Raw genomic sequence first — 26,631 nt, forward strand, 5'->3', positions numbered from 1 at the left:
TCACCACCCACCTTATCACCTGAATCTCCTCCTATGCCCCTTTCACACCAACGCGTTTTCAGGGCCGGCTCGGAGCTAGAGCCTGAAAAGTATTTCCTCTTCACACTGCAGCGGCACCGCCTCTTAGCTCAAGGCGGGGGCAGGGGCATGGGCGGGATCAACCTCCTGAACAACAACAAAATGCCTGCGTGTGATGTTTGTAAAGTTCCAAGTAAGGTCGTCCCTTGTAAAGTCGTCCGATGCCTTCCATTTCGTTTCGTAAAAGGATAACCAAAGCGAACAGCGCTTCAATACAATCGGCCATTGTTGTTGTTGTCGATGTGAGGGATTTCCGCGCGATTTGGATTTTATGAAGCAGGGACGTAAACGGTGACGTCATGACGCAGCAGCATCAGCTCTGGGCGGTGTGAACAGAGCGGGAGCAGAAAAGGGAAACCGGAGCTGAACCAGAAAAGCTCCTGCTCGGAGCTAGAAATGGAAAAGCGCTGGTGTGAAAGCCGCACTAGAGCACCGTTGTGTTGCATTTCCACTGCAGGCCTCGCTCGGTTTGGTTAGGCCTTATTAGGCCCGGTTCACTTTAATGCTGCGCTTCCATTACAGTTTAGGAACTGGGGCAGTTACTATCAGTGGTGTAGTGGGGATTTTTTTACTGGGGGGACGCTATTTTAATTAGGTAATCCCAAACAATGCCATTGATTGATTGATTGATTGAAAAGTTTATTAACAGCTTGTATATTGGGTACAGTACAGTACAGCTCAAAACATACAATTGTTAAGGGGATGCAGACCAGAGAAAGACTTTCGTCTTGTTTACATCAGGGTCCCCCATTTCCAATTCATCATGTCATTTAAGACATATAAGACATATTTGACATACAGATGGCTTATTTACAATTTACATACAGGTGGTTTTTTACATACAGATTGCTTATTTACAATTTTCATTTTAGATTTCGTTCTAATACATCCTAACCGGACATTTAAGACATACCAAGTCTACAGATATACAGTTAGTAACAGAGTCTAAAATGCGAGTATATACATAGATGGGGGGGATGGGGGGGGGAGCTGTCCATTGAACGACACACAAGTGCGCACGTGCGAAGTGCACTCACAACACGGGCAGACAGGCCCAAAGAAACTACCGGCATGCTTAGTCCTATAGTTGCTGTACTGCAAAAAGTAGACGGCGCTGCGCTCAACACACACACAGACTCAAAATCATGGACACACTGGCATATAAATTACATAAACAATTTATAGGCCTAAATTGCATAAACTACAGTATTGCAACTAAGCAGACGATGATCTGGACTTGAAATTATTCTGATTAGGCCTAGCCTACATTGCAAATAAGCAGACAGCGCTGCTTTTCTCACACACACACACACACACACACACACACACACACACACACACACACACACACACACACACACACACACACACACACACACACACACACACACACACACACACACCTTGCGTTTTGAAGACTGATAAATCCGAAATGGATGAACAAACTTTGCAGTCCAGTTTCCCAGCTTTGCAGTGTATCCACGGGTAGCCTCTTGTTTCCTCCGCCACATCTCCTCCGTCCATACCTCTGGGAAAGGTGAGCTTGAGCTAGCCAGCGGAACGTTGCTAGCGCAGCTAACGTTGACGTTAGTGCTAGCATTATCCACGTCTTTAGGCGGCTCTTCTGGTGATGTAGGCCTATACTAGTAGCAACTTCACTTGTAGCTTCGGTGCTGCTAGCCTCTTTCTTCTTGTGAATTATATTCTTTTTAGAAAAGAAGTCAAGTAAAAAATGTTTGCCTGCCAAGAGCTTTTTCGTTAGCATTCTTGAGGGAAAGAGCTACCGCAAAATCGGCGGGAAGTGAGCTGGCTCGCCGTGCTCGCCGCGGGGTCATGAGCGTGATGATGAATCATAATTCTTTAAGGAAATCGTTTTTATTTTGTATTATAATTACTGTGAAATGTATTATGTTTTTGTCATTATTACAACAAATACACACTTGCAACTGAGAACACTGGCAATGATTTTATATTTATTAGACTATTAAAAAAAAGATTGTGCTCCAAATAAGTGGGGGTACGGCGTACCCCCGCGTCCAACGCCCACTACACCACTGGTTACTATAGTAACGCAGTGTAGGCGGAGCCGTGACGTCATCTTCAATGAGAGCCCCAGAAAAACAACACAGCCGTTAGCTCTTAGCACTCAGAGCTCACAGCTCCTCATATCTGTTCAGAAACTAGACAAAAGTTAAACAAGTACAAACCACAGACAGCCTGTGTCATGGCGAATACAGTCGCTGGTTTATTTATGTCTGTATAGGCCGTTGTTGTGAGTGTAGACGGTCGGAGCATATATAGCGTTAGCTTAGCCAAGCTCCATTTAGAAAGCACGCATTCTAAAAGGGTTTTTCGCCTGCCGTCTGTCTGCAGACTTGTCAAAGCATTAATTATGGTTTTTACTAACCGGTATCAGTATGTTGTTAATTCGGCATCATTTTGAAACGTGTATTACAATTAAATCACGGTCAAATATGTTCATGTTGTTGTCGTTGTAGCCCCCTTGCCAGCGATTCTCTCTCTGGTTTAGCATACTCAGCCCGACTCAGCCTGGTTGTTCCTGGCCCGAGAACCACGATTTAGTCGGGCCAGAAAAAAGGTGAAAAAGTAGCCCCGGGCCAAAACTAGGCCAAGTGGAAATGCAACCAAAAACGGGCCCCGCACGGCTCGGCACGCTTAAAGCGAGCTACTCGCTGCAGTGGAAACGCGCCATAAAGTAACAGACAGAGAATCAGCACTTTGGAAACAGGGCTGAAACAGGGCTGAAACAGAGGGGATTATGGGTAATGCTGCAATGATGTGTTTGGAGCCAAACACTTCAGAGACATATTTTATAAATATCTGAGACCTATAATATATTGATGAAAAACAGTATAATAGGGGACCTTTATGTGAGTTGTTGTTGTAATATGCTTCTAATGGCTGATAGCTGCACTGGAGTGGAGTTTTTGGGGGAGGATGGTTTTGTATATTTCTGTTAGATTGCATAATGTGATAGGAAGCTTAAAGAGGACAAACAGAACAACAAACTCATATTTCAAACCAATGAGTCATTGAAGAGGAGCAAGGGGCCTGTTTTTCATTTAATCTACATCATGCAAAGACAACTATACTCTCGGCATCTGACTACAGTTTAAATGTAATACAGTTAGGTAATAAGGACTTCAGGATTGTGTTTCTCTTCAGTAATGCTTCCTGCTTCCTTGTCATAATTTCTCATTAAAAATGCAGTACTTATAGCCTGTGTACACAAGGAGCCTGCAGCAACAATCACTACAGCGAGAGTGGTGATGGATATCCTGTCAGAGGAGGACTAGCAACAGCTGTGAGTTTAAAGCAAGATTATAAACACAGCAAAACAACAACAGTGTGTTAGTGTGAGTGTGTATCATTTCTTTGTTTCTGAGATATATGATGCAGGTGCTTCACACACTCTGGATGTGTTTACAGTATCCTGCTCCTCTGTCTCTGGCAACAGTCACAGTCAAACACAGTGAGGAGTTAAAGGAAGTGAGGAGTGAACTCATGACTGGGAGTTCAAAAGTTCAAACATATGTGGGGGGGGGGGGGAGGGGAGGATGTAGAAGGGAAACAAGGATCACAAGGATTTAATTTAACATTCATATCGCCTGAGACACGTCATTCTAAAAGGAGTTTTTGTCACGTGTGAGCAACCAATGTGTTATCTTTGGTAAGGAGGCCTTATTAAGCTTTTGGGGGGTTTTCCCTTTCCTTTTGTGTGTTGTGGTTGTTGTGGATGTCAATGGTCTGCAAAGGCTACAATCTGTGTGTTCCCTCCAGAGGGAAATTGTATCTCCCCCACACCTCCATTGGACTCCTTTGTTTATTTCCTGATCAAAGTGACATCACTGTGTAACACTCACGCTTCTATTGGCTAGCGCTACAACACATTGTATGTGATAGGCTAAGGGGCGGGACATCTCTAAGCGGTTGACCAATCACAACAGAGCCGGCCAGCTAACCAATCAGATTCAGACAGAGGGTGAAAAGAGGTGCTGCAGCACAGGCAGTATGAGAAGAATAAAGAGCTTTTTGAACATTAAAGCATGGAAACATGTCCCAGCAGAGACACTACATACTGATATGCACCTGAAAATGAGCAGATTAGGTTCCCTTAGAATGAATCAACATCTTTTAGAAGTACATATGAGGAAATATAAAATAAAAATGGTCTAATCTAGCTGGTTAGAAGAGCGTACTTATTTACTTTAGCTACATACTGTACTGTATATTCAACATGCTTTATTCAGAGCCACCTATTTATGTTAGGAAACAATGTCAGTTTTCTCTCACTGACAGTCATAGCACCAGCACATTGCTATCATCAGTTCTCTAATTATGTTCCCCAAAGGAGTCGTGTTAACATCATCTCATCCACTCTGTGTTATTGCACTATGCACAAGCGTACACATAACTTTTCTTACAGCCTCCAAGTGTTCCTGTGTCTCCACAAAGGCTCTGTTGCTAACATAAACCCAGTTGTACTGAAGAACACAGGAGCTCCAGCATCTGATCCTATAGGGCATCTTTTGGTGGATGTATACGGTAGTGGAAAATATAATTCCCTGCCTTTCAAAAGCTGGAGGCTGATGAGAGAAAGGACATAAAGGGAGCAGTCAGACACATATACACAAAGAGAGCTCGGCAGGCAGAGAGCTTTTCTACGATGCTGCTCAATAAACGGAGGAGGCAGATCAAGGCGGCTGCTGCTATCTTGATGAACTTGCTCTGTAGTGAGCTGGTAGGAACAATAACGTTGTATCTCTGGACTCAGAACACTGAGCGAGAGAGAAAGATCAGGATGCGATAGTTTCTAATAAGTCATGTTTTGTTCCGCAGCCTCTCCTTTCCTTTATAGTTCTCTTCTATTTTGTTTCCAGGCTGCGGCCTGAAGGGAAGGTTGAAGCATTTATAAACCCATAAAAAGCTTCACACATTTCCATCAAGCCTTCTCCCGATGTTTGGAATGAATACAAGAGCTGTAAGCAGTGCTGGTCGTAAAAACAAAACAGTTTCACACATGGAAACCGCCATTATTAAGTATTTACTGCACTTACAGTTTTCCAATCCTTATTCATAAAAAAATAAACACATTATACTTCTTAAAGGGGCCCTATTATGCTCATTTTCAGTTTCATATTTGTATTATGTTCCTCTACTGTGACATGCTTTAATGTTCAAAAAGTGCTTTTTTATTTATATGAAAACTCTTGTAATGTTTTTTATAGCGTTATTATCATGTGACCTTGTGAATCCAATCAATGTGGAATTGGAATTGCAACACTGGACGAGGAGGACCAACCTTTTTTTAAATAGGATGTTGGGGCTTTTGCTATTTTTTATGAATAATTAAATGAAAATTCAGGTTTTTTCTTGATTGAAAAGTCTTTATAATTGTATGTGTTTCAATCATTGTTCAACTCATCCACACACAGCCATGTCACTTTCTTAAAAGCATAGATAAGTACATTTACAAATCTAAGGCAACAAATTAAGCATGTCTTTCTCTCAGTGCTTCAACTATCATCAAATCAAACATGACATGATTCGCTGTACAATTATTTACAGTTATCCGTGTGTTTATCTATATGATGATATTTCTGTCTATAATCTGGCTTTAGTCTGCGGAGCATCACAGCTCAGGTGAGTCCTGAGAAACTCCTGGATCTTTCTCCACAGGTGGACTTCAGCTGCTGCGTGGGACGTTGCTTCCCCCCCCCACAGGACCGGCTTGCCTGCAACCCCATGGACACTGGAGGGGCAGTAGGGCCCGTACGGAGGCTCCAGGTAATGTCCCGCTCCGGGGTAACACACACTCTCAAAGTTGTCCTTCCCGTGTCGCTGCAGTCGCTCCACCATGTTCTCCATGTAGGCCTTGCTGTCCCAGTTGAGGTCGTCCTCCGAAGCCACGAAGAGGAAGCGTCCCTCGGCTCGTTCGATGGGGATCAGGGTGGCTTTGTTCTCCTCTGCCAGTGCATTTTGCATCACATATTTGCAGTTAAAGGCCCCTGAGTCTGTGGGAATCATCCTGCTCAGGTCAAACATTAACGCGGGGAGGATCTGGCTCTTATTGTAGTAGAGGGGTAACATGGTGTTGGCAGAGCAGCCATTGATCCACACCGTGACTCCAACATCTGGCAGGTTAGAGGCTATTGATAGGGCAAGATCTCCACTTTTAGAAATGGATATTACACCGACTGCTTTACTGCCAACCTGTGGACAAACAAGCAAACTGTGAGCTGCTTTCTTTGGCTTTAAGTGAAGCTAATGCAGTAGAATCTGGTTTGGTTTATAGATAGAAAATGTAACTGCGGGATTCTTGCTTTTGAGTTTGTTTCCTCGTGGTTGAATGCACTTTAAGTCACTTTGGATAAAAGCTTTTCAGCATTTATTATGATGCCCATAAGGTTAGCTATTTTGTAAGTAATCATACATGGGACTTTTGCCACTGAGCAAAGAATCTAACATCTTTGCAACTTCAGCACCTTCAGTGAAGATTTTCAAAAATGTGGCCTGTACTCACCTTATCTTGTTTCTTTAAAAACGCTATTGCTTCTTCAAAATAATCCAGATGGACCTCTTTGATGTTCTTCGCCATGTCATCGTAGCCGTACAGCGCTACAGTCAGAACCACAAATCCCCGGCTGGCCAGCAGAGAGGCCCTTTTCTCTGACAAACCTCCACCAAAAGTGTACAGATCCAACACAGCGGGGAACGGACCCTCTCCTGAATAAAGACAAACACAAAGATAGATTAAGAACTACAGGTCGGTTACAGTTACACTTATTTATTTTTTAAACTGTTATTGGTACTTTCTGTTGTCCACCTTGATGTGTATTTTTGTACGGTGTAATTTGTGTCATTTCTAATTTTATCTTAAATATGTTGTGCTTGCATCTGAATTAATATGTTGCTATTTCTGGCTCTTCACTTCGCTGTAACAATCAAAATGTCCCCTCTGTAGGACGTGTAAAGGTATTCTGATTCTGAAAACTGAAGCCAATGCACGAGTGCCTTAAACCTGCAGTATTTCTAATATCCAGCTCTATCCAACTGCCCAGTCAGATTGTATAGAAGTCTATGACAAAATAACCATGCTTACTCGATTACATGATTTATTAAACCACACAAAAAGATTTGGAGAGTTTATGATCTCAATCCCTGTTCCGACCTCTCATGTCACTTCTTGTTCCAAAAAAACAAGAAGGTAACAGCAAAATGCGTACATCAAGGCTTACAAATGGAAGTCAGCCAAACTAATCTGTGACGTCCCGGTGACTATGTCAGCTTCTTCTATATGATTTATGTTTTTAATTAATAGTGTTGTTGGAGCCATGAATGTCAGAAAGTGGTACTTTGTGTTGTAGATTTAATAAATGTTTTTTGGCTGGTTATACTTTGTTATTAGTCTTTGTATATATTATTATGATTGATTATTTTGTGATCAATTATGGGTTGAATTAGTTGGGTCCCATGGTTATTGGCGGCACTCATAGTAAATATAATCACCTGTGTGAGGTGTGTATGTGTGTGTGTGTGTGGCCTAGCATTACTATACTTGTGGGGACCTAAATATGTTTACACAGTCACGTGTGGGGACTCGCCTCCCTTATGGGGACAAAATGGAGGTCCCCATGAGGGGAATCATTCATTTTAGGGTGAAGACTTGATTAGGTTTAGGGTTAGGCATGTGTTGGTTATGGTTAAGGTTAGGATAAGTCTCCAGGAAATGCATGTAAGTCAATATAATGTCCCCTGTGTGTGTGTGTGTGTGTGTGTGTGTGTGTGTGTGTGTGTGTGTGTGTGTGTGTGTGTGTGTGTGTGTGTGTGTGTGTGTGTGTGTGTGTGTGTGTGTGTGTGTGTGGGGAAGAGAAGGTCGGTGTATTTTTTGTTGACCACAACTTTTGATAACTGGATTATACAGACTATATGCTTGTACATGTGATAATAAGCCAACCATTTTCATTAATTTAAGATTTTATTCAAAGCATTTTTGGAGCCTGAACACATCCTTTTTCCAAGCGTGTCAGACAACCAGGCCCGACCTCAGCCTCTCAGCAACATATTGGTTCCTGAAGTCATTATAATTGTTTTTGTTTGACAATGGACTTGTGTGAAAAAAGGAAATAGCTTTATCAGGCTGTGGCCATGCACTACTGTTTGATTTGAGGAGGAATAGAGAAACGGACTAACCTGGGGGAGTAAACAGGACTCCACGAATATTCCCATCTTTCACCGGGCGCCGGATGACCCCGTCTCCAACCAGAAGCCTCTCATTGGTCGCCTCCGCCAGCATCCCGCCCTCCTCCTCGTGCACAGAGAACTTCACCACCTGGGGGTTCAGTGAACATATTTTTGTGAACCTTTTGTGCAAGGTGTCTGGCCTCATGGACCACAGCAGGCCCATGGGCTGGACCCCGGTGTAGGTCCCGCTGAGGGAGGGGTCTCTCTGTAGGTCCACCTCCCCACTCCCATCAGCCTTGTATGTGGCCATGGAGCTGAACATCACTCCCTTCTCGTCCGTGGCTCTGGCTCTCAGGTTGACCACCTGTCTGGACCTCAGCCCGGCCACCTTCACCTGGAGCGGCTCGTCGAACATGCATCTGGCTCTGGGCAGCAGCCGCAGTCGGACCTGGGAGGACATCTCTTCTGGGAAAAGATTTATAAATAGTAAAGTCAAAGTCAACTTTATTGTCAATCTTCCAGTTTGTATGTACAGACAGAGAGATCAAAATACAGTTTCCCACAATCCCGAATACAAAAACAAATATATATAAAAATATGTGACATATACTGTATATTGTAGTGCCGTGAAAAGAGAGTCGGAGGCGGTGTATTAAGAATGGAGTTCCAATCTTTATTATCCATTACTTTCAGAGAGGTTAACACATGCACTGCTCTGCCTGATGAGCTAGCAGGAATGGCAGCTAAAGCTACAGGTGTTCCCCACTAAAGGGTCCGTGTGGCAACACAATAAGCAAGGTGAATTATGTCCAATAACGTGTCACCACACAAGCCAGTGTGCGAAAAAGTACACGTCCCACCGTCCGGGACGTGTTATTTACAATATCGGACAAGTAGATCTTTCAATTGACTTGTCCGGCGGACAAGTGACGTTTTTCGGCCTGATTTATTGACAAATTATTGATACATTCAGTTTACAAAAGGCAGAACTCAATCGCAAATTGTACGTGTCCGCCATTGTTCGTTTAGATTCTGCTTGTCGATTCCTAAGGAAATGCATCTCGCCGCTTTCTGTACAGTTAGACGGGGCGGGGCGGGTGGGAAGTGTAGCACAGTGGCAGGGTTGGGAAGCAAAACACGGTTCCGATTAGGAACAAATATCAATTGTCCGGTACCGGGATTAATAAGAGTTGTGAGGACAGGAGGCGAGGCCGAGCCCCGCGGACTGCAGCTCTATCTATGCTCCGTATCAGCTGATCGCTGCACGGTGCAGCTCAGCGTCTCTCTCTCTTTCTACACACAGCGGATCCGCTGCCCGATTAACAGCCTCATCTTTGTCAAACTTTCTTATGTTCTTTCTCTAACGCATAATGAAGGTTATTAAGCGTTTTAACTCCTATGTTGTTAATATTGACCACCATTTCCTTTTATGAAGTAAAGCAGGGGTGGCCAACCAGTCAGAGGTTAAGAGCCACATTTTTTCTATGTTACTGCAAAGAGCCACATCAAACACACAGTCACTGATAACGCTTGTTTCAGTTTTTTGTTTTCTGGAGACAAGATTTCAACCACGTCACTGATGCATCTTTGTGGCATTGGGATATATATTTTTTAAATCCTCTGGAGCAGAGAGAGGAGCTGTGGATTATTGTTATTGATTAATGCATCAGTGTTTCTTAGGGTCAAAAACACTAAACTCACAACTTAAAATGAAAGCGTTTAGTTTATTTAATAAAAGAGCACATGTTCAATGTGAAAAGTGACAGTAGTTATAGATTATTTGCAATTTGGTGCTATATATATATTTAAAAAATATATATTATATATATTTTTGAAACACCTTGAATTTCAGGGGGGGGCGCGGGGCTCCGTTGGCGGGGCGCAGCGCCCCTCCAACACAATGGTAGGGGAAACACTGGATAGTGTTTAATCAACGATAGGTTTCCCCCCCCTCAAAGGTGATTGGTTCACTGCATCGCAGGTATTATTGTGATTGGCTCTTGGGTCACATCAAAATTAGACGCGCTGTCATCCTCTCATACTGACACCTGACACCACACATACACACATAGGGAGAGCCGGGACGAAAGTAACACGGGACGAAAGTAACGGAGCGATTTTATCCGAGCCCAAACAACTTTGACCGGCCAAATTACGTCAGAATTATCAGCATTCAATACTTAACAGACCTACTAAATATCAGGTTTAACTGTCAGGAGTAGCTAGTGTTGTCACGGTACCAACATTTTGGTTTCGATACCAAGTCAAGAATTGCGATTCCGATTCTTTTTTGATACTTTTCTTAAAAAAAGGGAAACAGTCTTAAATGTAATTATTGTGCTTTATTTCACACCAGAACCATAACCATAACATAACCTTTTAAACAATGAGAACAATAAATAAAATAAATGACAAGAATTCGTATTAAATAAAATTAATAAATGTCTCACAGACAGGCCTCGTGGTGTCCGTAGGCTTGCCCTCACTGTCAGAGATATAGCTCAAATACTTCCAAATTTCGCTTCTGGCGTCTTTGTTGTCAACAAGCCGAGGCGCAGCGGCAGCTGCACTCCCACTTGCAGCCATGCTTCTCGTTTTCTCACATGCTCTGGCAGCTAGCGCGTGCACGAGAGAGGGGAGGCACTTAGAGCGTGCTTGAGAGGGGCGGGACTTAGAGCGTGCTTGAGAGGGGAGGGACTTAGAGCGTGCTTGAGAGGGAGGGACTGCAGGCAAGGCTGCAGTGCAGGGAGTGGAAGCAGAGCGCTGAACACACACGGCTCTTATTAAAACGGCGCTTTCTCACCGGAGTACTTTCCCCCGTCATTCTTAAAGTACCGATACTAATGAAACGGCGGAATCGTAACGTTTTTAACGGCAGGGTATCGCGGTACCTTTCAAGTATCGGTACACCGTGCAACACTAGTCAGGAGTCAATGTCTCTCCCCCAAACTCACACATATACAATTCGATATGAACTGAAGAGCCGCATGAAACTAGGCAAAGAGCCGCATGCGGCTCGAGAGCCGCGGGTTGGCCACCCCTGAAGTAAAGCAACCTCCCTGTCTGTGTCCTCGCGCTGTCCTCACATCCCCGGACCCCCAGACTCAGAGGAGCACAGGGATGTCAGCAGAGACGTGCACACATAGACTCTAGGTAGTGCTTGAGCACCTGCCCGTTTTGCCCTCTGGACAGCAATGTGCCCTTTTGAAAGTTCGTTTTTTACAGTTTAAAAAAAAAATTACAGTGTACTGTATGTGGCTCATGGTAACATCGATCAATTCTGGATTAAAAGCTTCTAATATATACAACAATGCCCCAAATGCGCGTTGTAATTTTGTCAGACATCCCCACGCGTGCCCCGCGGCACTCCCGTACTCCTGGCTGCAGCCCCTCCCTTCCCTGCTCTCAACGTGAGCGCGCAGAGCTGACAGTCAGTCTAGTGATGGGAATTCCGGCTCTTCTTGGTGAGCCGGATCATTTGGCTCGGCTCACCAAGAAGAGCCGGCTCTTTCGGCTCCCAAACGGCTCTTCAGTTTACCACTTATTATACCTTTTAATTAAATCAAATGTAGCCCTGTTTTGACTAATGATTTATATTTGTACACATATCACTTAAATTATTCAATACATCCTTTGTACTGAAGTATTCAAAAGTAAAAATTACATGTTTAATATAAATGATTTGCTGTGGCCAATTGTTTTCATTGCATTTACAGACCCGTGCAACTCTCTGATACCACCCAATGAATGCATTGACTTGCTTGTCGAACCACGCTACACAAAACAGATAGCAACACCTATAAAAACTATTTAAAAAAAGGGGCTACTGTATCGACCTATATAAAGTATATAAATATAGGTTTTTTTTCAAAATACCAAAAATATCCTGTATTTTAGCCATGCCTCATTTCGCTCTATTTGCTCCATCCAGCGCTGTTTTTGCAGGGGGCTGATTCTGTGAGCTGCAGCTGACCACGCCCCCCTGCAGGAGAGGGGAGCGTGCTCTGAGATCAGCTGCTGGGCTGTCAGAAGAGGGGGAGAAAAAGAGATCTCCGTCCTCCGTGTTTTATTCTTATAGAAGTAAGAAGAGAAGTAACGGGGCAGAAACCCTCCTTTTTACGCAGCGGTCCAGACATAGACATCAAACTGCGACACATATTCAGTTGCCAGTTACTTTAGCATTAGGGCAGGGATATCTAGATACTTTCCAAGGTTTGACATAATGAATTGTGCTACTTTTAAAGCAAGCAACGATGTTTTCAAATCTGTAATCAAAAACACTATCGAAGCAGTTCCTGCCGTTGCTACGTTAGTTCAAACAGTAACAACGGACTACTTTTCTTAGCGGATGCATGTCAATTTAAATCAATACATAAAACTATTTTTTTAAATCAATAAAATCATTTTCTAAATCCATAAAAGCATTTCCATTACTATTGGGAGTCATGTCGTTACTTTGTTGAGAATGTGGCCATGTAATAAGCGGGATAATGTGCACATTGCAAATGTGCCTTCATGCCGATCTAGATCCCTCCGCAAAAATGGCTCGTTCGCGGGCGAGAGCCGGCTCCCGTCGTTCACTTAAAAGAGCCGGCTCTTTGCGCCGGCTCGTTCGCGACCGACACATCACTAAGTCAGTCACTCAGTCAGACAGGCCACGGCGGGTGTGTGGTGCAGCAGCACGCAGCAACACGATTAAAAGTGCCCTAGTGACGACCAAGTCAGTAACCAACAGGTAACAAATACAACGAGTGTATTGTTTAATCCCCATAATCAGATGCCAAACTAAACTATACAGGGTTCGTACCGTACGGTCATTCAAAACCTGGAAAAGTCATGGAAATTCAAAATGCAAATTCCAGGCCCTGGAAAAGTTATGGAAAACAATATTTTTCCCAAAGTTTTGGAAAAGTCATGGAAATGTAACTAAAGTTGCGTCAAATATAATTTACATTTTATCTAATCGCCGAAATAATCTGCGGTCGCGAGCTGTTATGTGCGCATGGTGTTATTTTTTAATATATGAAGCGCGAGCTGTGTGCTCGAGTCTTCTTGCCTGTCGGGCCGGCTGAACTCTGCTGCTCCGGGATGAGGGTCAGCTACATTATCTACGGTGTGTTCGTTAACTGTGCGGAGTCACTGTGGCACAGACTGCACCGCTGGTGAACAGCTGTTAGTAGTAGAAGTACTCAGATCTTGTACTTGAGTAAAAGTAGAAGTATTCAGATCTTGTACTTTAGTAGAAATACTCAGATCTTGTACTTAATAAAAGTAGAAGTACTCAGATCTTGTACTTGAGTAAAAGTAGAAGAACCACAGTGTAGGAATACTCTGTTACAGTAAAAGTCCTGCATTCAAAATGTTCCTCAAGTGAAAGTAGAAAAGTATTATAAAAATACTAAGAGGCATGAAAATACATTTTCAAAATGCTCAACAGTGCTGCCAAAATTATAAACTGACTGCTACACAATTAAAATAAATGCTTTTATATATTTCTATTAGATGTAACTCTTTGGCGTTTCTGTTATTATTACCTGCTGCTTTAGTTGTTCTGACTGCTAAAATCCTCTGTTATTCCTCATTTTAAAGCCGATATTCCGTGGGGTCGGGGGCTCGGATCCTTGTCACCTTTTTCATACCTGATGAGTTTGCATCCCTGACTACAGTTGCTTCAGCGTGTAGAAGCTAGTAAGCCTACTATCTGATTTGTTTTAGATAGGCATCTGCATCAGACAGCATATGGTTATTGAAATAAATATATATGCAATTACGACATACAAGATGTGCCTTTTAATAAATCTCACACTACTAAGGCAGCCGGCGGTTCCACCAGGGGCGTCAATCCCGGGGGGGGGGGTTTCGTCCCCCCCTAGCTTCAGATTGGACCCCCCTAAGTCATTTAGAATAATACAAATAAATGTTAAAATAATAAAAATGTTGATAATAAATCAGTAAAATCAGGCAAAAATAAGAATTAAATAACATAACCCTAACCCCGAAATAAAGTAACCAAAAACCAAAAAGAAACGTAACAAAATCCGCCATTATCCGGCACATTTTTGCGCACAATTTCGGAGCGCACAATTTCGGCGCGACCGCCACAACGACTCAGAAGGTGCCCCTTTTTTTTCTCTTGAGCACCTGCCCCTATAAATGTCTGTGCACGCCACTGGATGTCAGTATTGTTTATGAAGCAGGGTATAGAAGGTACATTATTGAAATGAAAATACTATTTATTTACTTTTACAAACAGTGAGCAGCTGGGCAGCTGCAGCATGTGTATTGCAGGACATGTGTAAGCGTATTTGAGTTGTAGAAAAGCGCTAGGCCTATAGGCTATACATCTAATGTGTCATTATTATTATTATTATTAGGTTATGTCCTATGTGTTGGACATGTGTGGTTGGACTTTGTCTCACAGGCAGGTTGCAGTGTAACATCAGAGGAGACTGGGCCAATTGTACATTCTCAAACTGCACCAGAACTAACTAAACAATGCAGAGATTATTTTTATATAATTGTATTCAATAACCGTAAGAAATTCAACAGTATGAAGTGATTTGTAAATAGGAATACAGATTTGACTTAATCTTTTCATAAATATATCTTTCTCCCAGTTTGACTTATTTTTACCCTCTCAAAGAACCGGAATTGAGAACCAAAAATAACCGGAATCGAAAAGCAGAACCAGAATCGTTCAAATCCAAACGATACCCAACCCTATGTGTGATGCAGTAAAATCTTACCGCTCACTTACGTTAGCGGTGTCGTAAAAACCGTGGGAAAATGTAAAATACGATGACGAAGAAGAAGATTCCAGTGGCCCCAATTTTTGTCCATTCTGGACAAGTGAAAAATGTATTCGGACAAGTAAATTGCCAAACTCACTTGTCCATGGACAAGTACTCTCTAAAAACTTTTTCTCACACTGCAAGCCCCCCCAGAATTCACACATAAACAAAATCAGCATGGCGGGGAGGAAGAGCCAGCACCACAGGCTGGTCCAAGTCCAGGTGAGCAGCCTTCACCCGGTCCACCGAGACGTGCTCGGCCTTGCCACCCAGGTCGACCACCAGGTGCTTGTCCCCGTGCTCCAAGACCCGGAAAGGCCCATCATAAGGGGGCTGGAGGGGGCCTCTGTGCGCATCGTGCCGGATGAACACGTGCTCCGCCGAGCGGAGCTCTGCGGGAACCTGGGACACCTGAGTACCGTGCTGAGTAGTAGGGATCGGAGCAAAGGCCTCAGCGGCGTCACGCAGGAAAGTCCGCTGGGCCGACGCCGACCAGGGAGCCGATGCATTTGGGAGGAAATCCCCCGGAACTCTCAGCGGCTGACCGTAGACCATCTCCGCTCTAGAACACTGCAGATCTTCCTTAGGTGCGGTCCTCAGGCCCAGCATCACCCAGGGCAGCTTGTCGACCCAGTTACCGTCCGTAAGGCCGGCCTTGAGGGCCGCCTTCATGGAGCGATGAAAGCGCTCGCAGAGGCCGTTAGCCTGAGGGTGGTAAGCGGTAGTCCTGTGCAGCTTAACCCCCAAACCGCCTGCCACAGCGTTCCAGAGCTCGGACGTGAACTGAGAGCCCCTGTCGGAGGAAATGTCTGACGGGGTGCCAAAACGACACACCCACGTTGCAATGAAGGCCCGGGCAACGTCTGCGGCTGATGTCGAAACGAGCGGAACCGCCTACGGCCAACGGGTCGTTCTGTCCACCATGGTGAGGAGGTAGAGAGAGGAAGGCAACGGACCAACCAGGTCAATGTTAACGTGATCAAACCTCCTCTCAGGCACCAGGAAACGCTCCAACGGGGCCTTCGTGTGGCGGTGCACCTTAGCGCGTTGACAAGCCACGCACTCCCTGGCCCAAGTCCTCACGTCCCTTTTCAGTCCTTGCCAAACGAACTTCGCCGCTACCAAACGCACCGAAGGTTTAACGCCGGGGTGTGACAGGCCGTGCACAGCCTCGAACACAGGACGCCTCCAGCTGGCAGGGACGACAGGCCGCACCAGGCCCGTAGAGACGTCACACAGGAGAGTAATGCCCGCGTCGCCGAACACCACGTCCTCCAAGCGCAGCCCCGCGCTCTCCACCTTCAGGGCCTGGACGCCGGGATCTGTGACCTGGTCTGCCGCCATGCGAGTATAGTCCAGGCCCAACTAGACGGCACCGATGACGACCCTGGAGAGGCAATCAGCAACCAGGTTCGACTTGCCAGCCACGTGCTTAATGTCCGTAGTGAACTCCGATATGTAGGACAGCTGCCGCTGCTGACGTGCCGACCAAGGCTCCGCCACTTTTGACATGGCGAAGGTGAGCGGCTTGTGGTCGACAAACGCCGTAAATTCACGTCCTTCCAGCATGAAACGGAAGTGCCGCACGGCCAAATAAAGTCCGAGGAGCTCCCGGTCAAAGGCGCTGTATTTGCGTTCTCTAGGCGTCAGCTGGCGGCTGAAAAAGGCGAGCGGCTGCCAAGCGCCCTCCACCCACTGCTCGTGCACTGCGCCGACCGCGTAGTCTGACGCGTCCGTGGTGATGGAGATGGGAGCCGTAGATGATGGGTGTGCCAGCAAAGCCGCCTGAGCCAACGCGGTCTTGACCTCAGCAAAAGCGCCGTCCGCCTCTGCTGTCCAGTCGATCTCCTGGACGGGGGTCTTGCCTTTCAACGCTTCATACAGCGGCCGCATGATGTGTGCGGCCCGGGCGATGAAACGGTGGTAGAAAGTCACCATCCCCAGAAACTCACGGAGCGACCGGGCTATGAGCGGGCGAGGAAACGCCGCAACAGCCTCCACCTTCGCTGGCAGAGGTGTCGCACCGCCCTTGGTGACGCGGTGCCCCAGGAAATCGATGTCCGACACCCCGAACTGGCACTTTGCAGGATTGATGATTAATCCGTGTTCGTTGAGCCGTGTGAAAAGGGCTCGGAGGTGGGACAGGTGCTCCTGCACTGAAGCGCTGGCGACGAGTATGTCGTCGAGGTAAACAAACACAAACGGCAGGTCCTGCAGCACCGAATCCATCAGGCGCTGGAACGTCTGAGCGGCATTCTTGAGTCCAAAAGGCATCCGCAGGAACTCAAAAAGTCCAAAAGGCGTTATCACTGCTGTCTTGGGAATGTCCAGGGGGTGCATGGGCACCTGGTGGTATCCACGCACCAGGTCCACCTTGGAAAACACCCCCGTACCGGCCAGATGCGCCGAAAAGTCCTGAATGTGCGGCACCGGATAGCGGTCAGGCGTAGTGGCGTCGTTGAGTCGGCGGTAATCCCCGCACGGGCGGAACCCGCCGTTCGATTTGGGAACGACGTGCAGGGGGGAAGCCCAAGGACTGTCGGAGCGCCGGACAATGCCCAGGCGCTCCATGGTTGCGAACTCCGCCCTCGCTACATCCAGCTTAGAAGGGTTCAACCGCCGGGCCCTGGCGTAGACAGGAGGCCCCCCGGTAGTGACGTGGTGTTCCACGCCATGCTTAGTGGTAAGCGCAGAGAAGTTGGGTAGCGACAGGTCTGGAAACTCGGCCAACAGTCTGAGAAACGTGTCTGCACCTGACAGCGAGCCTGACTGTACGCTGCGCTGCCAAGTGTGCACACGAGGGAAGAAAACGTTAAGGCATCAACCAAACGCCTATTCTTAACGTCCACTAAGAGTCCATGAGCACACAAAAAATCTGCTCCGAGGAGGGGAAAAGAAATGTCCGCTGTCACAAAATCCCAGCTGAAACGCTGTCCTCCGATGCACAAACACATAGGCCTCACGCCGTACGTGCAAATGGGACTGCCGTTAGCCGTCGTCAATCGCGGTCCGTGCCCCCCACGGGCGACGTCTTAACTCGACGCTGGAACTACGCTCCGTTGAGCGCCCGTGTCACACAGAAACAAGCTCCCCGAAACGCTGTCGCTGACGAAGAGGAGCCTGCACGTGCCGCCGACGCTCAGAGCCACTACTGAGCGCCGGCCCCTCCGTTTCCCGGGGGTTTGTAGCTGCACGGAGCGATGCATCTCTTCGCCCTTGTCCCGAAACGTGCGTGGTAAACGCACTCTCCGGCGTCTCCACGCCGGCTAGCCACAGCCGTGTCCGGCCTCCGCCACGCTTTCTTGACTGCCGGTGGGCCGCTGAGCGTCGCGGCTAACGTCTCTGCCCCGGGCTGTTGCGTAGCCAGGAAAAAACGATCCGCTTCCTCAGCCAAAGCACGGGGCTCCGTGACAGGCCTGTTGGCCAGCGCCGTCTGTACCCGGGGAGGCAAGTGACGCAGGAAAATCTCCGTGAATAAAATCCGGGGATCTTCCCCCCCTAGCAGATTTAGCATTTTCTCCATTAGCTGGGATGGCTTGCTGTCTCCTAGGCCTTGAATGTCAAGTATCTGGCGGGCCCTCTCCTTAGCAGATAAGCTAAATGTCTTAAGGAGAAGGGCCTTAATCGCCTCATATTTGCCATGATGTGGGGGGGCTGCGATGAATCCCACCAACCTGGACGACGTGGAGCTCCCCAGCGCTGCTACCACATGGTAGTATTTTAGGTCCCCGTCACGGACCTGTCGGCAGGCGAAATGTGCCTCCACGTGTGCGAACCATGCCTCCGCGGCGTGCTCCCAGAATTCCGGCAGCTTTATGAAAACATCGCGCTCAGCCATGTTCGTTAATTTTCCGGAAACTTTCTCGGAAAAGTCAGGGTCACCAGTGTAGTGCCGTGAAAAGAGAGTCGGAGGCGGTGTATTAAGAATGGAGTTCCAATCTTTATTATCCATTACTTTCAGAGAGGTTAACACATGCACTGCTCTGCCTGATGAGCTAGCAGGAATGGCAGCTAAAGCTACAGGTGTTCCCCACGAAAGGGTCCGTGTGGCAACACAATAAGCAAGGTGAATTATGTCCAATAACGTGTCACCACAATATACACAATCAAAAGACACATTTATACATATGCACACATTAAGACCTAAATTAAAGCACAACAATCAATATATACAACACAATAGTCACTTCAATATCTTTGAGAATGTACATTTGTGCAAGACTGTCCATAGCAGCTGTAAAATACATTCTGTTTTTAAAGATTAAACCATTACATGAGTTGTTTGGGCCTTTTGAAGCATGCCAGATGTCTCTGAGATGTTAGCAGATTAACCAAATACTGGTTGTTTGTTGAGATAACATTTGTTCCAATATTTCACAAAACAGCAGCTCTATCACTTAAGATTGTGCCTTCTTTCTCTAATTTACCAACTTATAGCCCCTGAGATGTATGCCCAAGCTTTAGGAAAAGGGACAGAAAAGGAAAAACTTTACAAATGTATATCCCTAGAACTATTGTTACATAAAGTAAAGTAGTGATAACTAGGCTTACTAACACCTTCTCTCTGTGTATTGACTTTATAAGGACATAGGATGCAGCTGCACCAGGGGCCTGTACTACGAAGCTGGTTCAACCTAACCTGGATATGTTTGAGTTAGCCGGTTGGCCTAATCCAAAACATACGCGCTCTCGCTAAACGGTACTACGACACGGGTTATCAAGTGGATCGCTCAAGCCAGCCGTGTCCTATCTAGTTAGGTGCGCGTTCACATGAAAGGAGTGGTATTTGGAGCATTCGACCAATCACAAACATGGAGAAGCGTACTGACAGCGCAGCGTCATACTTCCTGAATGAAAAGTCAACAATATAATTAGACAAATATGAAGACGTTAAACTTTAAACATGACTTAAACACTTTATCCAGGATAAAAGCCACATAGCTGCACCTGCAAGGTGAATACAGCTGGTAAAAGAAAAAAGTGTTTGAATGCGTACATTAACAGGTTTATGATATCACTGCTCGTCTAAAACACGATCTGACTTTAATTACATTTGTCTCGAGTGTTTCGTCAACTTAATGTGTTGCTTAAAATAATACTTCTGCATACAGTATGTGACACTGAGAGTGTTGCACGGCCAGATACGGCTCAGCTGACTCAGATAAGGAAATATGATACATTATGAAGTGATATGCCGCGGACTGTACTTAATGTTACTCTGATCCGGTTACTTATGTTGTGGCAGATATTTAAGTAAGCTTTCTTAACGCTAATGTTATAATAGTCAGATTGCTCTGAAGATGGGAGGTGATATTCTATTAATGTTCACGTTCACACAGTCGGTGATTTTTGCCGGCCGTCTTTCCTGCAACGGCAGCTTTTCTGTATTTCCTTTCTCTTGTAATATGACTTGATCGCTTTAAACTCCACACTGAGCTCTGATTGGTCAGCAGGCAGTGCTTTCACTGAGTTGAGCTCTTAGCCTGCAACCTAACCTGGTCCCGACCAGGGGGGTATACTACGAATCTAGTTCAACCTATCCTGGATATGTTTTGAGTTATCCGGTTGATTTAATCCAAAACAAAGCCGCTCTCGCTAAACTGTCCTACAACGCTGGCAATCAACTCGTTCGCTCAAGCCAGCCGTGTCCTATCTAGTTAGGTGCACGTTCACATAAAAGGGGTGGTATCTGGAGCATTCGACCAATCACAAACATGCAGAAGCGAACTGACAGCGCAGCGTCATACTTCCTGAATGAAAAGTCAACTATAATATTAGACATATGAAGAAGTTAAACTTTAAACATCCATGACTTAAACACTTTATCCAGGATAAAAGCCCCATAGCTGCACCTGCAAGGTGAATACAGCTGGTAAAAGAACAAGTGTTTGAATGCGTACATTAACAGGTTTATGATATCACTGCCCCGTCCAAGACACGAGTGGATCTGACTTTAATTACATTTGACTCGAGTGTTTCGTCAACTTAATGTGTTGCTTAAAATAATACTTCTGCATACAGTAGGCTATGTGACACTGTGAGTGTTGCACGGCCAGATACGGCTCGGCTGACTCAGATAAGGAAATATATGATACATTATGATGCATGTGATATGATGTGATATGAATGATAATGGGACACATCGACGTCTGCACTCACAGTGCCGCGGACTGTAGGCTACGTAATGTTACTTTGATCTGGTTACTTATGTTGTGGCAGATATGTAATTAAGCTTTCTTAACATAATAGTATAATGATAGTTATAATAGTCCGATTGCTCTGAACATGGGAGGTGATATTCTATTGATTTTCACGTTCACACAGTCGGTGATTTTGGCCGGCCGTCTTTCCTGCAACCGCAGTTTAAACTGTATTTCCTCCGCACACTGAGCTCTGATTGGTCAGCAGGCGTGGTGCTTTCGCTGAGTTGATCTCTTATCCTGGAACATATCCTGCTTCGGAGCACAGACTAGGTGCCAGGATAAGTCACCATGGAGATCTAGGCCGCTAAAAAGTGAACCAGCTTCGTAGTACCGGAAATCCCAGAAGTTATCTTGCTAAACGAAAATCCCGCTTCGTAGTAAACCCCCCAGGTTAGCCACTAAGCATAAGTTACCATGGAGATCTAGCCTGCTAAAAAGAGAACCAGCTTCGTAGTACCGGAATCCCGGAGTTTTCCCTGAAGTTAGCCGGTTTAGCGAAAATCCTGCTTCGTAGTACACCCCCCAGCTGTGTGCTGCAATTCACCAGCTACCCTGCAGTATACAAAGTCATTCAAACTAGCTGCACCTTTACCAGCTTTGATAACACTTGAATGATCGATAATTATAAAACATATATCAGGGTTGCCAACGCTCACGCATCTGGCGTGTGACACACGCTTTCACTCTCAATCTCACGCTCTCACGCTCTCAATCTCACGCTCTCACGCTGCCCGTTCGGCGATCGTTTTTGGTTGGTTATTTACAATGTCGAGTTGACAGCTGCTCAAGCTGTCGATCCGCTCCCTCCCCGCCCCCACCACTCTTAACAACGTTAACAGACAGCAGAGCAGTGGGAGCCGGTTGGTCAATCCCCGACCCGTATTGCGCATGCGCAGATCTAAGATCCAGTAGAAATGATAAAAAGTAAAAGTCTGCTGCTTATTGTTCCACTAGGCCAAAATAGAGTCAAAGAGTGTATGAGAGTGAGAGTGTGTTCATTAATATATTTGGCAGTTTGGAGTAAGTCTGTAGATTTGTTTGTGTGTGTGTGTTTCATGTATAGGCCTCTCACGATAATGAATTTAGTTGGATACATTTTCCCGGAAATTATTGCGATAAACGATAATATTGTCGGCACCGTTGTATGACCATTTTAGACCACTGACATCATGATAATATATAATAATAATTCAAGTAGGCCCTACATCCTTTCAAATTGCTAGTCACATCCTCATGTAAATGGAAATGTATCGAGGTGAGAGAAGTTATCGAGTTCATTTTTATTTATCGTACGATAAGTCAATGAATTGCTTATCGCGACAGGCACACAATAAAACAGTGGAAACAAACTTGTGTTTGGCTTTCATTAGTGAATGCAACTTTGTGCCTTTTATAGTCTGAGTCCAATATTGTGTATTTGTATATTGTGGTGACCACCTATTTAACCACTGGGACATAATTCAAACTTGGAACTACAGTTGCGGTTATTGTTCCCACACGGACATGTTATGGGTTACCTATAAATAGTGTGTGCCCTCTTGGCTCTCTCTCTTGTCGACCCGGGCTGCGACCCGACAACATGTCCTTTGCAGCTTGTGAATAAATTACTAATCTTGCACCTTCCTTGCACCGCCTCTGACTCCATATCTCTCGGCACTACACTGGTGACCCTGATAAGTCTTGAGAAGTTTCCGGGACGGAGCCGAACACGGCAAAAGGAACTCGAGTTCCTTTCTCGAAATGCCGAGGTTTGATTGGAGACGTCCGTGGCTGCCACCGACACGCGGACTGACGGCCCGTCTACACTACAGGCGTCAAAAAATGCTTTCAACGCTTCGCCCATTCCTTTGAATGGGGTGACGTAGGATATTTTCAAACTTCGCCGAACTGCATTGTGGGTAGCATGGCAAGGCGTTGCAAGCATCGCGAGCGTCTATCGGCGTCAAAAGTTGAACAATGTTCAACTTTTGAGGCTCGATGCTTGCTCGAAGCTGGCGTCAGCCAATCAAATCCCGTTTTTGCAATTCCCGCCAGTACAAGCGCTAGCCAATCAAACCGCGTGCAAGCTGGGAGAGCCAGACCGCAGTTCATTTCCTCATATTCCAAACGAGAAATTACGGTAGCAAATCACCCGGTTCTTTCCGACCAGAACTATTTACCGGGATACAAACCGGAGGAACCAGGCATGGAGGGAGGTGGCAGAGACAGTGGGCGGAACTGGTAGGTTTTCGCCTGTTTGGGGATTTTATATCCAGTTTACTTCGTTTTAACATTGCTATTGCTTTGTATGTCGGGGGCGGGAGATTCATGTGATTGGTTGTTGGTCGCGTTGCTCGCAAAAAATCGCCAAGCTTCAGACACGCCCAGCTTCAAGCTTTTTCGATGCCTGTAGTGTAGACGGGCCGTGAGGCTCGGTGCGCGCTCCGCAGAAGGCTGGAGACGTTGCTCGTCGTTCCCGCATCGGCTTTCTATCCAACGGGGGGACGATGCACGACCTGCTGGGTCGACCAGCAACCCCATTGCTACCTCGTGGGTTTGTTCTTCGGGGCGTGCGGCTGCACGTCCCGGCAGCTAACCACGTGGGGCTAACGACGGCTGGCAGCTACCCATGGCTGCCAGCTAGCGGCTAACCACGTGGGGCTAACGATGGATAGTGCTAACGGCTATCGGCCCTTTTGAGGTTTTTTTCTGGTGCCGGAGAGGAGGTTCGACCAGCCGGTTGACCTCATGTGGACACTCTCACCTTTTTCACCACCTCGACGGCGGTTCCAGACGCCACTCACGTTTTCATCGACGCCTGGGTGGTGCACTCCTGGACCCCGTCTCGCCTCGACGGTTTTGGACGTCGCCCATGCTGCCATCGGCCCGTGGGTGGCGCGCTCCGGAGTCTGTCTGGCCTCTCCTGCCTTCCGGGGATATCCAGATGCCACTCACGTCTGCCTGCGGCCGGGTTCCTCTCCTGCTTCCCGGGGGTACCTCGACGCCTGCCGAGGACTTCGTGCCCGCCGCCGTTGCATTTCTGCCTGCGGCCGGGTTGCGCTCCTTCCTCCTGGGGGGGACTGCTCCTCTCTTCCGGGGATACCTCGACGCCTGCCGAGGACTTCGTGCCCGCCGCGGTTGTGCGTCTGCCTGCGGACAGGTTGCGCTCTTTCCTGCTGGGTTCTCCGCGACACCTACTGCGGCCCCCTGCCCTCTCCTGCGGCCCCACCCTCCTCGGCCCTTGTGGTGCTTCCTCCACGGACGTGGGGATATATTTTTTTGCCATGTTTGAATTCTGGGGGGGCTTGTGTGGTGACCACCTATTTAACCACTGGGACATCATTCAAACTTGGAACTACAGTTGCGGTTATTGTTCCCACACGGACATGTTATGGGTTACCTATACATAGTGTGTGCCCTCTTGGCTCTCTCTCTTGGCGACCCGACAACATGTCCTTTGCAGCTTGTGAATAAATTACTAATCTTGCACCTTCCTTGCACCGACTCTGACTCCATATCTCTCGGCACTACAATATATTGTATATATATCCTATATATATATGCTAAGGTCCCGCTGCTGACACGATGGCAGTCATTTAGTGCGCATATGTGTAATTAAACCCATGATATCAAAATCTCACTCCAGCCAGGTACCCAAAGTTGGCAACCCTGATATATATTATTCTGAAATGGGCCAATCTGCACAATGACTATTTTTACTTTTGGTACTTCTACTTGAGTAACATTTTGAATGCAGGACTTTTACTTGTAACAGAGTATTCCTACACTCTGGTTGATGATCCAAATTAATAGCAGTGCATGGTTTAATTCCTGTGATGCTAAGTTAATATTAGCAGCGTCTTAAAGTACGTAACCAACGCAGGTAACGTAAAGAAATAAACTTAACTTAACGTTACCTTCTCGGTGTTGACAGTCGATGTTCTCAAAACAGAGATGCACTAGTTGGCTCTTTGCCGTTATATTTTGACTGTGTGTTATGCTAAAACCATTCAAAACAGGTCCAAAAGTCATCCTAATGTCAGTAAACAGTGAAACAGGAAGCTAAGGCTCTTTCACAATAAAAGCCTCACAACAGCTGATAGGACAGATGGCTTTATTGTATGAAGCACAGACAGGATGTGTGGTTTGACTTCCTTAAACTTACAAAAAAAACAGTTTATATATTTTAAGAGTTTAAGCTTATTTGTCTTGCCACACTTATAAAGGCATCACTGCGCATCCTTAACAAGTAGGTGACATTATAAACTTACCTACCTACACTGGAACACATTTGACTTTTGATTATTTTATATAGACATAATTGAATGAGATGATATGATATTTAGGAAAGCTTTTAAAATCACATAATTTTTGGCTGCAGTATGAACCAAGACACAATATAATTTAAGTCACGTAGCCTACAAACAAGTCCAGAGTCCATCCTGCCTTATCTAAGTACAAGTGATACTCAGATGTTAGCATTATTCTGCCATCTTGTGAAAAAAGTGCCTTATGACACGCTCCTGGGGGATCGTTACTGTCCCTCTGTGCCAACATCCATCATCCAAAAGCTTTTAAAAAACTAACCAATGAATTGCAGCAATCTTTCCTAGTTTAAAGGACATTTCTATCATTCATCCTTCTGTGAATAATCATCTAAATGTGTGCTATTGTGAGAAGAAAATCTACTTGTTTGATTAGCATTACCTGAAAACTACCTAAGCTGTTGCTAAGCAGTTAATGAACACCGCACAATATATTCATATCGCGATTTTAATGAATAGTGTCTTCAATTGGTCTTTCTTTCTGGGTTTCCTTGCGTCTCTCCATGCTTCCCTAGTGGGAGGGACTAGTCGCAGGGAAACGACGCAAGTGAGGGAAGCAAGGATTTCATTTAACCGACCTGAGACGGGGCCAGTGATGATTTTGAAGTGTCCAATTCGTTAGGAACATCTAGAAAAAAACACAAAATGACTGCAGTGTATTGGGTGATAGCTAATGTGCCATCAAAATACAGGTCCACACTCCACTCCATTCAGCTTGCTCTTTTGTGTAAAGCCACTGATGTAAAAACATATGGCTATGCTAAAATCCTCCATCCTCTCATCCAAGATCTGCTTTATTTCGAGCAAGACGGTGTTTATATTGAGAAGTTGGGAGCATGTGTCAAAGGCACAGTGTTTTATGTGGCTGCTGATAACTTGGCTGCTCATTCACTGGCAGGATTCTTCGAGAGCTTTGCAGTGGACAGGTCCTGCAGGGCGACGAGGAGCCAGATCCAAGACAAGGAAGTAACTTCAGGCAACTTTGAACTCCGAAATAAAGACACTCACAACCGGCAAGTGCAGGAGGTAAAGCAGGATCCCACTATGGCT

At 45.9% G+C, this 26,631-nt stretch overlaps 1 protein-coding gene across 3 annotated transcripts; it reads right to left on the reverse strand.

The window, feature by feature from the left end:
* Positions 1-5,472: 5,472 nt before the first annotated feature.
* On the reverse strand, positions 5,473-25,289 carry LOC117538616 (acyl-coenzyme A thioesterase 5-like). Of its 3 annotated transcripts, none has more exons than XM_034204475.1 (4): positions 25,174-25,289; positions 8,293-8,748; positions 6,623-6,825; positions 5,473-6,312 (listed from the first exon to the last, which is right to left on the reverse strand). In XM_034204475.1, the coding sequence occupies exons 1-4, from the start codon at positions 25,286-25,288 to the stop codon at positions 5,704-5,706; spliced, it is 1,383 nt and encodes a 460-aa protein (XP_034060366.1). In that variant the 5' UTR covers position 25,289; the 3' UTR covers positions 5,473-5,703. The 3 variants fall into 3 exon arrangements, with proteins under 3 accessions (XP_034060366.1, XP_034060367.1, XP_034060369.1); XM_034204476.1 differs by having other exon boundaries at positions 8,293-8,745; positions 25,174-25,277; XM_034204478.1 differs by lacking the exon at positions 25,174-25,289 and adding an exon at positions 24,021-24,106.
* Positions 25,290-26,631: the final 1,342 nt, after the last annotated feature.

Source organism: Gymnodraco acuticeps, unplaced genomic scaffold (assembly GCF_902827175.1).
Source record: "Gymnodraco acuticeps unplaced genomic scaffold, fGymAcu1.1, whole genome shotgun sequence".
NCBI classification, from domain to species: Eukaryota; Metazoa; Chordata; class Actinopteri; order Perciformes; family Bathydraconidae; genus Gymnodraco; species Gymnodraco acuticeps.

Excerpts from the sequence above, each read along its gene's own strand:
- LOC117538616 (XM_034204475.1), bottom strand. The coding sequence starts at position 25,288 with ATGACTTTTGGACCTGTTTTGAATGGTTTTAGCATAACACACAGTCAA. Across the intron at positions 6,826-8,292 it reads AGTCCTGTTTACTCCCCCAG|GAGAGGGTCCGTTCCCCGCT; the intron begins GTTAGTCCGTTT and ends GTCTTTATTCAG. Across the intron at positions 6,313-6,622 it reads TTTTAAAGAAACAAGATAAG|GTTGGCAGTAAAGCAGTCGG; the intron begins GTGAGTACAGGC and ends GTTTGTCCACAG.